Source organism: Rana temporaria, chromosome 5 (genome assembly GCF_905171775.1).
Source record: "Rana temporaria chromosome 5, aRanTem1.1, whole genome shotgun sequence".
Lineage (NCBI taxonomy): Eukaryota > Metazoa > Chordata > Amphibia > Anura > Ranidae > Rana > Rana temporaria.
Genome location: NC_053493.1, coordinates 424,283,124 through 424,298,893, shown reverse-complemented (window position 1 = coordinate 424,298,893; position 15,770 = coordinate 424,283,124). Strand labels below are relative to the sequence as shown.

The window sequence follows — 15,770 nt, the reverse complement described above, 5'->3', positions numbered from 1 at the left end:
TTTCCTTTCCGCCTATCCTTTTCTCTCCTTTCCTCCTCCCCTTTGCTTTCCTTTCTTTTCTTTACATTCTCTTTCCTTTCCCTTACTTTTGCTTTCTTTCCTTTTTCCCCTTTCTTTCCCCTCCCTTCCCCTCTTTTTCTTTCTTATGCCTTCCGTACCTTACCTTCCTTTCCCTTCTCTTCCCTTGCCTACTCTTTGCTTCCTTTCTCTTTCTTTCCCTTTCCATCCCTTTCTCTCATTTCACTTCCTTTCCCCTCTCTTCTCTTTCATCCACTCCTTTCTGTTCCCACCCCTTCTACTCCCTTCTGTTCTTTCCCCATCCAATTTCCTTTCCCTTTTCATCCCTTCCTCTTCCTTCTCCTCCCTTTCCCTTTCTTTCTTTTCCCTTCCTTTCCTTTCTTTTTCCATGTCTTTCCATTTCTTTCATTTAATCTCCTCCTATCCTTTCCTCTCCCTTCATTTCCTTTCCATTTCTTTTCCCTTCCCTTCTCTTCCTTTCCTCTCATTTCACTTCCTTTCCGTTCTTCGCTCTTCCCTTCTTTTCCCTTCTGTTCTCTCCCCATCCATTTGCTTTCCCTTTTCAGCCCTTACTTTCCCTTCTCTTCCCTTTCCCTTCATTTCTTTTCCCTTACTTTCATTACTTTTTCCCTTTCTTTCCATTTCTTTAATTTCCTTTCTTCCTATCCTTTTCTCTCCTTTCCTCTTCCCCTTTCCCTTCCTTTCTTTTCTTTTCCCTTCTCTTTCCTTTTTTCCCCTTCCTTTCCTCTCCTTTCCCTTCCTTTCCACTCCTTTCCCTTCCCCGCTCTTCCCCTTCCTTCTCTAACTTTGCCTACCCTTTGCTTCCTTTCTCCTTCCTTCTCTTTCTTTCCCTTCCCTTTCCATCCCTTCCTCTCATTTCACTTCTTTTACCTTCTCTTCTCTCCTTTTTATTCCGATCCTTTCTGTTCCCTCCCCTTCCTTTCTCTTCTGTTCTTTCCCCATCCAATCCAATTTCCTTTCCCTTCTTCTCCCTTTCCCTTCCTTTTTTTCCCCTTCCTTCCTTTCTCCCACCCCCTCCATTTGCTTCCCCTTCCTTTGCCTACCATTTTCTTCCTTTCCCTTTCCTTCCATTTCTTTCCCTTTCCTGTCTATCCCTTGCTCTCATTTCACTTCCCTTTCCTTCTCTTCCCTTCCTGGCGTTCCTTTCTGTTCCCTCCCCTTCCTTTCCCTTCTTGTCTCTCCCTTTCCCTCATTTCTGTTCATGGTCACATGTTTGGGGTTGTGTAGGACAGTGTGGGAGGTATCAGAGCAGACATGAAAAGGTGACCATCTGTTGAAGGGACACAACGGGAATTTGCCATCATCTCCACAGGACAGGAGAAGTGTTGGGGTTCAGGTGCGGAGGGTTACTAGCTGGGGCTCCAGCAGGGGAAAGGTCAAGCATTTAGTTAGTATAAAGGGGAGGGAGGAAGTGTTAATATATGTGGGGGTTTGGAGAGGGTGACGTGTTGGTGTTTTGGGGAGAGTAAGGAATGGGGTATGGGAGTGGAAGGGTGAAGTATTGGGGTTTGGGAAGGTAAAGGGACGAGTGTTACCGTTTGGGAAGGGAAGGGGGAAGTATTGGGGTTTGGGGTAATCAAGGTATGAGTGTTGGGGTCTGGGAGAGGAAGGGTGAAGTATTGGGGTTTGGGGAGGTAAAGGGACAAGTGTTGGGGTAGGGGAAGGGTGAAGTATTGGGGTTTGGGAAGGTAAAGGGACAAGTGTTGGGGTGTGGGAGGGGAAGGGTGAAGGATTCCGGGTTTGGGGAGGGGAAGGGTGAACTGTCAGGGTTTGAGGAGGTAAAAGGGCAAGTGCTGGGGTCTGGGAGGGGAAGAGAAAAGTGTTGAGGTCTGGGAGGGGAAGGATGAAGTTTTGGGGGTTGGGGAAGTAAAGGGGCAAGTGTTGGGGTCTGGGAGGGGAAGGATGAAGTAATGGGGTTTAGGGAGGTAAAGGGGTGAGTTTTGGAGTCTGGAAGGGGAAGGGTGAAGTTTGGGGTTTAGGGAGGTAAAGGGATGAGTGTTGGGGTCTGGAAGGGGAAGGATGGCGTTTTGGGGTTTGAGGTAGTAAAGGGGCAAGTGTTGGGGTCTAGGAGTGGAAGGGTGAAATGTTGGGCCTTAGGGAGGTAAAGGGACAAGTGTTGGAGTCTGGGAGGGGAAGGGTGAATGATTACGGTTTGGGGAGTGGAAGGGTGAAGTGTCAGGGTCGGGGGAGGTAAAAGGACAAGTGTTGGGGTCTGTGAGGGTAAGGGTGAGGTATTGGGGTTTGCGGAGGTAAAGGGATGAGTGTTGGGGTCTGGGAGGGGAAGGATTACGTTTTGGGGTTTGGGGAGGTAAAAGGACGAGTGTTGGGATCTGGGAGGGGAAGGGTGAAGTATTGGGGTTTGCAGAGTTAAAGGGGCAAGTGTTGGGGTCTAGGAGTGGAAGGGGTGAAATATTGGGCATTAGGGAGGTAAAGGGACGAGTTTTGGAGTCTGGGAGGGGAAGAGTGAGGTATTGGGGTTTGAAGAGGTAAAGGGACGAGTGTTGGGGTCTGGGAGGGGAAGGATTAAGTTTTGGGGTTTGGGGAGGTAAAAGGACGAGTGTTGGGATCTAGAAGGGGAAGGGTGAAGTATTGGGGTTTGGGGAGGTATAGGGGCAAGTATTGGGGTCTAGGAGTGAAAGGGGTGAAATATTGGGCATTAGGGAGGTAAAGGGACGAGTTTTGGAGTCTGAGAGGGGAAGGGTGAAGTATTGGGGTTTGCGGAGGTAAAGGGATGAGTGTTGGGGTCTGGGAGGGGAAGGATTAAGTATTGGGGTTTGTGGAGGTATAGGGACGAGTGTTGGGGTCTGGGAGGGGAAGGGTGAAGTATTGGGGTTTGAGGAGGTATAGGGACGAGTGTTGGGGTCTGGGAGGGGAAGGGTGAAGTATTGGGGTTTGGGGAGGTATAGGGACGAGTGTTGGGGTCTGGGAGGGGAAGGATTAAGTATTGGGGTTTGTGGAGGTATAGGGACGAGTGTTGGGGTCTGGGAGGGGAAGGGTGAAGTATTGGGGTTTGCGGAGGTATAGGGACGAGTGTTGGGGTCTGGGAGGGGAAGGGTGAAGTATTGGGGTTTGCGGAGGTTTAGGGACGAGTGTTGGGGTCTGGAAGGGGAAGGGTGAAGTATTGGGGTTTGAGAAGGTATAGGGAAGAGTGTTGGGGTCTGGGAGGGGACACACCCCTAGTATAAATGCCCCCCCTAGTATAAATGGTCTGTCCAACCCTCAGAAATCAGATGAAAAGAAAATATAGAGACCCGGCCCATCTCTAGGTGAAGGTCCGATTGCCATGAACAGCACCTTCCCTCAGTTTCTATCCTTGGGCCCCTGTACAGTATACGGCGCTGATACCGACAGGAAGGGGGACACCCCAGGGACACGGGGACACCTCATATCTGAACCATTCCCTGTGCATCGCAGTCTGGCTCTCAGATGTGTCTGCTGCCAATTCTCGGTCACAGCTGCACCTTCTACAATATAACAGGAGGGAAATATAAATATAAAATGTGGGAAATTTCAAGGGGTATGAATACTTTTTCATGGCACTGTATGGTGCGGCCATAGGGGACGACGGTCAGGACACTCACCGCCGGTAGAGAGCTCGAAAATAAAAAAACGTTTTATAAGAAAGAAATGTGAGCTGGATGGAGAGCCGGGGACAGGAAGGAAATCTGGAATTAATCGATCCCAGAGAGTAGGAGCAAAGCGTCCTGCCAACTACCGCCGCCGAACACGGCCAGCCAAGAAACTCAAGAAATACGGATATTGTCTCCAACTTATACAGGAGCATCTGCAGAAAGAGAACCTGTCACCACCTCCTCCACTGCCAATTCCCTACTTCTTCACTATTCACTGTACTATGACATCACTGAGAATGCAGCCTATCCAATCACTAGAGAGCGGTGACATCACTGAGAATGCAGCCTATCCAATCACTAGAGAGCGGTGACATCACTGAGAATGCAGCCTATCCAATCACTAGAGAGCGGTGACATCACTGAGAATGCAGCCTATCCAATCACTAGAGAGCGGTGACATCACTGAGAATGCAGCCTATCCAATCACTAGAGAGCGGTGACATCACTGAGAATGCAGCCTATCCAATCACTAGAGAGAGGTGACATCACTGAGAATGCAGCCTATCCAATCACTAGAGAGCGGTGACATCACTGAGAATGCAGCCTATCCATTCACTAGAGAGCGGTGACATCACTGAGAATGCAGCCTATCCATTCACTAGAGAGCGGTGACATCACTGAGAAGGCAGCCTATCCAATCACTAGAGAGCGGTGACATCACAGAGAATGCAGCCTATTCAATCACTAGAGACCAATGACATCACTGAGAATGCAGCCTATCCAATCACTAGAGAGCGGTGACATCACTGAGAAGGCAGCCTATCCATTCACTAGAGAACGGTGACATCACTGAGAAGGCAGCCTATCCAATCATTAGAGAGCGATGACATCACTGAGAATGCAGCCTATCCAATCACTAGAGAGCGGTGACATCACTGAGAATGCAGCCTACCCAATCACTAGAGAGCGATGACATCACTGAGAATGCAGCCTATCCAATCACTAGAGAGCGATGACATCACTGAGAATACAGCCTATCCAATCACTAGAGAGCGATGACATCACAGAGAATGCAGCCTATCCAATCACTAGAGAGCGATGACATCACAGAGAATGCAGCCTATCCAATCACTAGAGAGCGGTGACATCACAGAGAATGCAGCCTATCCAATCACTAGAGAGCGGTATTTTGTAGTCTAATAAACGCACGGCATGCGTTTAAATTCAGACTTTGCATTCTCTCTTCGGATTCAGCGGACATGTAAATCCGCCATCATCAGCCGAGGACGCGGCTCTGCCAGGATCACTTCCCAACTGCAAATTCTTTCCACGTGAAGTCGACGGTTTTAAGTGAAACTGGAGAATTTCCTAAACGTAAGAGAAGTGTGGGGGAGGACGAATGTCAGCGCACATTGCAGCCTGCGGCGTCCTGCTATCAGTGTAAAGAGGACCGTTCGTTTCCTCGCTCGTTCGTTTCCTCGCTCGTTAGTTTCCTCGCTTTTTAATTTCCTCGCTCGTTTCCTTGCTTGTTTCCTCACTCTTCATTTCCTCGCTCGTTCATTTCCTCGCTTTTTCATTTCCTCGCTCTTTCATTTCCTCACTCATTAATTTCCTCATTCTTTCATTTCCACGCTCGTTCATTTCCTCGTTCCTTCATTTCCTCGCTCCTTCATTTCCTCGCTCCTTCATTTCCTCGCTCCTTCATTTCCTCGCTCCTTCATTTCCTCGCTCCTTCATTTCCTCGCTCCTTCATTTCCTCGTTCTTTCATTTCCTCGCTCCTTCATTTCCTCGTTCCTTCATTTCCTCGCTCCTTCATTTCCTCGCTCCTTCATTTCCTCGCTCCTTCATTTCCTCGCTCCTTCATTTCCTCGTTCTTTCATTTCCTCGCTCCTTCATTTCCTCGCTCCTTCATTTTGTCGCTCCTTCATTTCCTCGTTCGTTCATTTCCTCACTCGTTCATTTCCTCGCTCGTTCATTTTGTCGCTCCTTCATTTCCTCATTCTTTCATTTCCTCCGCTTTCATTTCCTTGCTCTTTCATTTCATCACTCATTAATTTCCTCATTCATCATTTTCTCACTCGTTCATTTCCTCGCTTTTCCTCGCTCTTTCATTTCCTTGCTCTTTCATCTCCTTGTTTGTTCATTCCTCGTTCGTTCATTTCCTTGCTCGTTCATTTCCTCACTCGTTCATTTCCTCCCTCGTTCATTTCCTCCCTCATTTCCTCGCTCGTTTATTTCCTTGCTCGTTCATTTCCTTGTTCGTTTCCTTGCTCGTTCATTTCCTCGCTCATTAATTTCCTTGTTTGTTTCTTCGCTCATTCATTTCCTCGTTCGTTTTCTCGCGCGTTCATTCCCTCGCTCGTTCATTTCCTCGTTTGTTCATTTCATTCCCTCGCTTATTCATTTCCTCCTTCGTTCATTTCCTCGCTCGTTAATTTCCTTGCTCGTTCATTTCCTTGCTCGTTCTTTTCCTCATTCGTTCATTTTCTCGTTCATTCATTTCCTTGCTCGTTTATTTCCTCGCTCGCTCGTTTATTTCCTCACTCCTTTATTTCCTAGCTCCGTCATTTCCTTGTTTGTTCATTTCCTTCGCTCCTTAATTTCCTTGTTTATTTATTTCCTAGCTCGTTCATTTCCCCGTTTGTTCATTTCCTCGTTTGTTAATTTCCTCGCTCGTTCATTTTGTCGCTGCTTCATTTCCTCATTCTTTCATTTCCTCACTCATTAATTTCCTCATTCATTAATTTTCTCGCTCGTTCATTTCCTCGCTTTTCCTCGCTCTTTCATTTCCTTGCTCTTTTAACTCCTCGTTCGTTCATTTCCTTGCTCATTCATTTCCTCACTCGTTCATTTCCTCCCTCGTTCATTTCCTCCCTCATTTCCTTGCTCATTTCCACGCTCGTTCATTTCCTCACTCATTCATTTCCTTTTTCGTTTCCTCGCTCGTTCATTTCCTCGCTCCTTCATTTCCTTGTTCTTTCATTTCCTCGCTCCTTCATTTCCTTGTTCTTTCATTTCCTCGCTCCTTCATTTCCACGCTCGTTCATTTCCTCACTCATTCATTTCCTTTTTCGTTTCCTCGCTCGTTTATTTCCTTGCTCGTTCATTTCCTCGATCATTAATTTCCTTGTTTGTTTCCTCACTCATTCATTTCCTTTTTCGTTTCCTCGCTCGTTTATTTCCTTGCTCGTTAATTTCCTTGTTTGTTTCCTTGCTCGTTCATTTCCTCGATCATTAATTTCCTTGTTTGTTTCCTCGCTCATTCATTTCCTCGCTCGTTCATTTCCTCGTTTGTTCATTTCATTCCCTCGCTTATTCATTTCCTCCTTCGTTCATTTCCTCGCTCATTAATTTCCTTGCTCGTTCATTTCCTCCTTCGTTCATTTCCTTGTTCGTTCATTTTCTCGTTCATTCATTTCCTCGCTCGTTTAATTCCTCGCTCGTTTATTTCCTCACTCCTTCATTTCCTTCGCTCCTTAATTTCCTTGTTTATTTATTTCCTCACTCGTTCATTTCCTCGTTTGTTCATTTCCTCGCTCATTCATTTCCTCGCTCATTCATTTCCTCGCTCATTCATTTCCTCGCTCGTTCATTTCCTCGCTTGTTCTAATGATGGGGACACTGATGGAGGGACTTCTAATGATGGGGACACTGATGGGGGACCTCTAATGATGGGGACACTGATGGGGGACCTCTTATGGCGTGGACACTGATAGAGAACCTCTAATGATGGGGACACTAATGGGGGACCTCTAATGAGGCAGACACTAATGGAAAGGGCCTTTAAAGGGGGACAGTGTTGGGGACCTCTAATAATGGGGACATTGGTGGGGGACCTCTAATAATGGGGACATTGGTGGGGGCCTCTAATGAGGGGGACACTGATGGGGGGCCTCAAATGGGCGGACACTGATAGGGGAGCTCTATTGATGGGGACACTGATGGGGGAGCTCTAATGGGGGGGACACTGATGGGGGACCTCTAATGAGGCAGACACTAATGGAAAGGGCCTTTAAAGGGGGACAGTGTTGGGGACCTCTAATAATGAGGACATTGGTGGGGGACCTCTAAGGTTGGGGACACTGATTGAGGGCCTCTAATGAGGTGAACACTGATGCAGACCTCTACTGATGGGGGACCTCTTATGATGGGGACACTAATGGGGGACCTCTAGTGAGGGGGGCACTGATGGAGGGCCTCGGATTCAGGGACAGCTGGCTGGGGGTCTCTGTATATCATAAATATCCTAAGAAATTCCTCCCATCTAGTTACATTGTTACCATTCCCAGTAGTGATGAGGCGTCAGGCTGGGCGGTGACGTGGAGGGTCTCAGACACAATACGGCGAGCCGGATTCGGGGACAGCTGGCTGGGGGGGGGTCACCGCCATCATTCGGAGGTCACTAACAGTCATCTGCTATTATTCTGCGCCCCCCCCCCCCCCCCCGCGACGATCATTCACTCATTAATCCCAATTGTTATGGAAATGACAACAATGGATCCATAGTGTCACATCAGCCGCATTCCAGGACACCAACAGCTGTCATCGGAGCGCGCAGCAATGTCACATCTACGCAGCAGCCAATCATACGTGACGGGCGGACACAATGGGGGGAGGGGGGCTCTTTTATCTCTAGCCATTCCATAGGAAGATTTGGGGGGGGAGGGGGGTTTACAAGACATCGCTGGGGGGGGGGGGGCTGAACGAGCCGCGACTCGTCTGCATCTCCAATAAGGGTTCCCCCGGGGGGGGGCCCTTCACACCGTACGAATGCATTAAGGCGCTCGGCAATCAAAACGAACGAGCCGCCGTAACGCGTCGCGCTTCAACGCATGAAAAAACAGACATGACCTAATTTTCTTTCTTCTTTTTTTTTTTTTTTTTTACCACGCGGCCCGCGGCACGTACGCTGAGGTGCGCTGCAGCGCGGATGCATGGGCTGCTCCCCCCCCCACCCTGCAGATTACGCATTGTGATGCCACGCGGTAAAATATTTTGCTTTACCACAAACGCGCCGGTCCCTCCTAATGTATTCACCACCACCAAGGTGTCTCACTTCTCCCGTCGCATTCTCTGTGATGTGAAATAAATAAATCGCGAGGGGCGCCTCGTCATAAGTGGGCGACTTACCGAGCCCAGGTTCCCTTGGAGATACACCAGATAAGGGAGCGACTTGAACCGCCCCCAACGCGGGGCATTGTTACGTGACCGCCACCCGACCGGCTCTCCTTCAACTCCCCACCTGGAGAGTGGAGACCAAGGATCAATATCCAGTACTTCCTAGTATGGAGGAGCATCAGGGCAAAAGGGGCAGCTGCCCTGGGCCCCAGTCCTTGTTGTGGGGCCCAAAGATGCTGCCACGTACTTGCCAACTATCCCAGTTTATATTCCCTTCTCCCTTAAATTTTCAGTCCTGTGCTGTGTCCTGAAATCTCAGTGTGAAGTTCTGGTACTAATGCTGCCCAGCTCTGCCCTATTGTTGTGTACAGAGGACTCACCTGCAGACCCTGGCCCAGATTCAGGTAGAATTTGCCCCTTTTTTACGGAGGCACAGGGCAGCGTTTTTGCCCTGCGCCCCCGCAAATTATCTGCGCTGCGCGCGATTCACGGAGCAGTAGCTCCGTGAATTGCGTGTGCGCTCTTTAAAATTGCCCTGCGTAAGGGCGCCTAATGTAAATGATCCCGTAGGGGGCGGGAATCATTTAAATTAGGCGCGTTCGCGCGCCGAGCGTAGAGCGCATGCTCCGTCGGGAAACTTTCCCGACGTGCATTGCGGCAAATGACGTCGCAAGGACGTCATTTGCTTCAAAGTGAACGTGAATGGCGTCCAGCGCCATTCACGATTCACTTACACAAACGACGTAAAATTCGAACGTCGCGACGCGGGAACGCCGGGTATAGTTTAGCATTGGCTGCCCCTGCTATTAGAAGGGGCAGCCTTACGCTAAACACGCCGTACGGAAACGACGTAACTTGCGTACGCAGGGGGCGCGCAACGTTGTGAATCGGCGTTAGTATGCAATTTGCATACTATACGCAGAGCACAACGGGAACGCCACCTAGCGGCCAACGTAAGAATGCAGCCTAAGATATGCGGGCATAAGATATGCGTTATTCAAATGGGGAAGGGGGGGGCGTGTTTTATGCTAATGTGTGATGACCTGACGTGATTTACGAACGGCGCATGCGCCGTCCGTGTACATATCCCAGTGTGCATTGCTTCCAAGTACGGCGCAACGACGTATTGGTTTCGACGTGAACGTAAATTACGTCCAGTCCTATTCGCGAACGACTTACGCAAACGATTCAAATTTCGAAGCGGGAACAACGTCCGTACTTACCATTGGCTGCGCCACCTAATAGCAGGAGCAACGTTACGCCGAAAATGACTTACGCAAACGACGTAAAAAAACTACCGCCGGGCGCACGTACGTTCGTGAATCGACGTAACTAGGTAATTTGCATATTCTACGCCGAAAACAACGGAAGCGCCACCTAGCGGCCAACGTAATACTGCACACAATTCTACGCCGCCGCAATCAAGTTACGTCGGCGGGGGAAGCCTATTTTTTAAGCGTATCTGCCTTTGAGAATCGGCGTAAGGATACGCGGGCGCGGATTTCAAATTACGGCGGCGTATCTGGAGCGCAGTTACGCATAGATCTCCCTAAGATCCGACCGGCGTAAGTGTCTTACACCGTCGTATGTTAGGCTGCATATTCACGCTGGCCGCTAGGTGGCGATTCCGTATAGTTACGCGAGGAATATGCTAATTAGGTATTTCCGCCGATTCAGAAACGTACGTCCCGCCGGCGCATTTTTTTTACGTCGTTTACGTTAGGCTTTTTTCGGCGTATAGTTACCCCTGCTATATGCGGCGTAGCTAATGTTACGTAAGGCCGTCGTTCCCGCGCCGAGTTTGCAAAATTTTACGTTGTTTGCGTAAGTCGTTCGCGAATAGGGCTGGACGTCATTTACGTTCACGTCGAATCCAATACGTCCTTGGAGCAATGCACACTGGGATATTTCACGGACGGCGCAATAAAAAAAACGTCGAAAACGCGGGGTCAAGTGAAATTTAAATAAAACACGCCCCCAACGCATACGTTACGCCTCCGTAGCTAAGGGCGCAAGTTGTTTCTGCATACGGAACTTGCGCCCAAAGTTACAGCGGCGTAACGTATCGGAGATACGTTACGCCCGCAGAAAGATGTGTGCAGGCAGTGTAGAGATAATGTGCTGTAACCTCTAGCAACCAATCAGTGAGCAGTATTACTGTACAGTAATCTCTAGCAACCAATAAACAAGCAGAAATCATGTGCTGTAACCTCTAGCAACTAGTCAGTGAGTCGTAACGTGTGCTGTAACCTCTAGCAACCAATCAGTGAGCAGCATTACTGTACAGTAATCTCTAGCAACCAATCAACAAGCAGAAATCATGTGCTGTAACCTCTAGCAACTAGTCAGTGAGTTGTAATGTGTGCTGTAACCTCTAGCAACCAGTCAGTGAGCAGCATTACTGTACAGTAATCTATAGCAACCAATCAACAAGCAGAAATCATGTGCTGTAACCTCTAGCAACTAGTCACTGAGCCGTAACGTGTGCTGTAACCTCTAGCAACCAGCCAGTGAGCAGTATTACCGTACAGTAATCTCTAGCAACCAATCAACAAGCAGAAATCATGTGATGTAACCTCTAGCAACTAGTCAGTGAGCCGTAACGTGTGCTGTAACCTCTAGCAACCAGTCAGTAAGCGATAATGATACGCTCTAACCTCTAGCAACCCATCACAATTGCTGCCTGATCTGATACAGTAAACTGATTTTGAGTCTAGATGCTATTTATTATTGTATGTCTCAGAGCAGGTGGAGAGTGAGATTTGGGGGCCCCCAAGACATGTTTTGCCCAGGGTCCAATCAATATTAAAGACGGCCCCCGAGGAGCATGTGACTTTCTCTCCTTCCCATCGCGTGATAGTGCTGGTGCATGCTAATTGGCTATTCTGTCTCATGGGGGGGGGGGATTCCGGACTGGAGCGAAGCGACTAGCAGGCGGTACACACAGTGCATAACATGGGAATGCTAAAGTGGAAGATGAGCGGGGACCGGAGAGCGAGGACTGAGTGGTGAAAGATCAGAGCTGGGGGACCGGAGCAGGAGGAAGCAGCAGATCTCACACATGGTGCACAACATGGAAGAAGAAATATAGCAGGAGATGGGTGGGGACCAGAGAGAGAGGGGGATCAACAGAGCTGGAGGTTACTACTGAGTGGGGGATCAGCAGAGCTGGAGGTTACTACTGAGTGGGGGATCAGCAGGGCTTAAGGTTACTACTGATTTGGGGGATCAGCAGAGCTGGAGGTTACTATTGAGTGGGGGATCAGCAGAGCTGGAGGTTACTACTGAGTGGGGGATCAGCAGAGCTGGAGGTTACTACTGAGTGGGGGGATCAGCAGAGCTGGAGGTTACTACTGAGTGGGGGGATCAGCAGAGCTGGAGGTTACTACTGAGTGGGAGATCAGCAGAGCTGTAGGTTACTACTGAGTGGGGGATCAGCAGAGCTGGAGGTTACTACTGAGTGGGGGATCAACAGAGCTGAAGGTTACTACTGAGTGGGGGATCAGCAGAGCTGAAGGTTACTACTTAGTGGGGGATCAGCAGAGCTGGAGCTTACTACTGAGTGGGGGATCAGCAGAGCTGGAGGTTACTACTGAATGGGGGATCAGCAGAGCTGGAGGTTACTACTGAGTTGGGGATCGGCAGAGCTGGAGGTTACTACTGAGTGGGGGATCAGCAGAGCTGGAGGTTACTACTGAGTGGGGGATCAGTAGAGCTGGAGGTTACTATTGGGTGGGGGATCAGCAGAGCTGGGTGAACTACTGAGCAGGGGATCTACTGAACAAGGGTACTAATAAGTTGGGGATCTGCTGAATGAGGGTACTAGTAAAATGGGAATCTGCTGAACAAGGGTGCTAATAATTTGGGGATCAGCTGAACGAGGGTATTAATAAGCTGGGGTTCTGCTGAACGAGGGTACCAATGATCTGGGGATCTGCTGAACGAGGGTACCAATGATCTGGGGATCTGCTGAACGAGGGTACCAATGATCTGGGGATCTGCTGAACGAGGGTGCTAATAAGTTGGGGATCTGCTGAACAGGGGTACTAATAGGCTGGGGATCTGCTGAATGAAGGTACTAATAAGTTGGGGATCTGTTAATCGAGGGTACTAATAGGCTAGGGATCAATAAGCTGGGGATCTGCTGAATGAGGACACTAATAAATTGGGGATCTGCTGAACAGGGGTACCAATGAGCTGGGGATCTGCTGAACGAGGGTACCAATGATCTGGGGATCTGCTGAACGAGGGTATCAATGATCTGAGGATCTGCTGAACGAGGGTACCAATGATCTGGGGCTCTGCTGAACGAGGGTACCAATGATCTGGGGATCTGCTGAACGAAGGTACCAATGATCTGGGGATCTGCTGAACGAGGGTACCAATGATCTGGGGCTCTGCTGAACGAGGGTACCAATGATCTGGGGATCTGCTGAACGAGGTACCAATGATCTGGGGATCTGCTGAACGAGGGTACCAATGATCTGGGGATCTGCTGAACGAGGGTACCAATGATCTGGGGATCTGCTGAACGAGGGTACCAATGATCTGGGGATCTGCTGAACGAGGGTACCAATGATCTGGGGATCTGCTAAACAAGGGGAACCAATGATCTGGGGATCTGCTGAACGAGGGTGCTAATAAGTTTAGGGATGTGCTGAACAGGGGTACTAATAGGCTGGGGATCTGCTGAATGAAGGTACTAATAAGTTGGGGATCTGTTAAACAAGGGTACTAATAGGCTAGGGATCAATAAGCTGGGGATCTGCTGAACAGGGGTACCATTGAGCTGGGGATCTGCTGAATGAGGACACTAATAAATTGGGGATCTGCTGAACAGGGGTATCAATGATCTGGGGATCTGCTGAACGAGGGTACCAATGATCTGGGGATCTGCTGAACGAGGGTACCAATGATCTGGGGATCTGCTGAACGAGGGTATCAATGATCTGGGGATCTGCTGAACGAGGGTACCAATGATCTGGGGATCTGCTAAACGAGGGTACCAATGATCTGGGGATCTGCTGAACGAGGGTGCTAATAAGTTGGGGATCTGTTAATCGAGGGTACTAATAGGCTAGGGATCAGTAAGCTGGGGATCTGCTGAACAGGGGTACCAATGAGCTGGGGATCTGCTGAACAGGGGTACCAATGAGCTGGGGATCTGCTGAACGAGGACACTAATAAATTGGGGATCTGCTGAACTAGGGTTCCTTAAAAGCTGGGGATCTGCTGAACAAGAGTACTAATGAGCTAGGGATCTGCTGAGTGGGGGTACAGCTGAGCCGGGGATCCACTGGTCCCCTTTAAAACAAAAATGAACACACGCACAGGGCATTTGCCACGCTTCATTAAACCTTCAAAAAAGCATCAAAAACACATAAAAAGCAGGATAAAGCGGTAGGTAGCCGAAGCGACTTACCTGCAAAAGGCTCCGATGTTCTCCACGATGTAGCACTGACCCCCGTTGTAGCAGTAGGTGGGGTAGATCTCGCACAGCGACTTGCAGGAGTTGTTGCGCCTGACGTAGCCGTTGCGGCACTCGGTCCCGTTCTCGCCCGCCCCCGACACGGTCTGCGTTTGGTCCTTGTTGACGTCCGGCTGAGACTTGGGGTACGTCTCGCCGCGAAAGGGGAAGTCCTGGCGGCCGGTTGGCCTCTCGTCGATTGTCGCGGTGTGTATCTGGGGAGTGGCCGCCTTGGGGAAGTTCCGAACGTCTTTGGCGGCGATGTCGTCGTCGTCCTCGGCGTCCTCGAGGTCCTCGTCTTCGTCGTCGTCCTCCATCCCCCCCTCCCCGTATCCATCTGCGTAGAAAGGAGGGGTGGGGTAAAGGTAATCAAAGGGGGAAAAGTCATCGTAATGCAAGTGCTTGTGCCAGGGGCTGAGCCTATCATGGAAGCCCTTGGTGGCGTCACCACCTGGAGGGTAGCCCAAGTGCTCGTCTAAATCGGAGGGGTCCCTATAATCTATGTCTGTAAGGTCAGACGGGGGTTCGGAGGGTTTTGGCGGACGGTTAGTTGGGGCGCCAGTAGATAAAGTATCTACTTGGCTTTTTTCGGTGACCACCGTTACACCGGTGCCCCCTTGAGCGCCCTGCGCTGCGGGCCGCCTCGCATCATTCTCCAATATGGTGAACGGTCCCTGAGATTTCCCTGCCTCAAAACTGACCTCTTTCTGGGACGGGTGAAGGTGGCGGTCGCGGCCGAGTTCAGTACCTGAAGGCGACGGGGACGGCACCGACGTCTCTCTGGGCACTTGCAGGAGGTGGTCGATTTCCGCCGAGTCGGGGCTGATGGCTTTTTCCGTAGCTGGGCTCAGCACGGCGTCGCTCCAGGCGGTCGAGGTCTGAGAAGGTGCGGAGGTGGCCAGATCCATCAAGTCCCGTAGGTTCCACCCGGTTTCCGACGAGCTGGCGCGGGTGGCTTGGCTTGAGGGCACCTTGATGTGAGGGTCGCCACTTCCAGAGTCTTCTTGACTCTCCGCCGCGGAAGGTTTATCTCCTTTGGCAAAACTTTTCCTGAACTCCAGGTCAACCGTTCCTTGGCCAACGGGCCACACCAGACTGGTGACGGGTTCGTCGTTCCCGTCGCTGCGCTCCGAGAGCAAAGAGCGGGATGGAGACTTTCTGTTGGCGTAAACGTCGTCGTTACATCCCGCGCAAACCGATGGCTTATTGTCCGCGTTCGTCCGCGGGGAGCGCGGCTTGACGGAGCTTTCGGTGGACGCGATTCCATGGGACGAGGCCGCCGCTCCTGTAGGCGCCGCGGCCTTGGGTGGCTTGATCCGGGGCTTCTTGGTCTTGGCTCCACCCCAGGAGTTACTGTCTTCTCCGGCGGATGCGGTCCTCCGGATCGTCGCCTTGTCCACATCTAGCACTCCTTTTTCGAGAAGAGAGGCCAGAATCTCTGCCGCCGGTGGCTTGTAGGAGTCGTCCCCGTGCTCATCGAAGCCCAACACATCGCTTCCGTTTTTGGGATCTAAAAAAAAGGTTCGAAAAAAGACAACGTAAGAAGGGGTCACTGACCAAGGAGGTCTGGTGT

At 50.3% G+C, this 15,770-nt stretch overlaps 1 protein-coding gene across 5 annotated transcripts in view; it reads right to left on the bottom strand.

Annotated features, from left to right (window-relative positions):
- The window catches only part of CSPG5 (chondroitin sulfate proteoglycan 5), a 104,970-nt gene that overhangs the window by 83,096 nt on the left and 6,104 nt on the right, over positions 1-15,770 (bottom strand). For 4 of the 5 annotated variants that reach the window (XM_040355334.1, XM_040355336.1, XM_040355335.1 and 1 more), the window contains exon 2: positions 14,153-15,707. In XM_040355334.1, coding sequence (XP_040211268.1) covers positions 14,153-15,707 — 1,555 coding nt within the window. The remainder of the gene's footprint in view (positions 1-14,152; positions 15,708-15,770) is intronic. The other variant, XM_040355338.1, reaches the window with a different exon arrangement.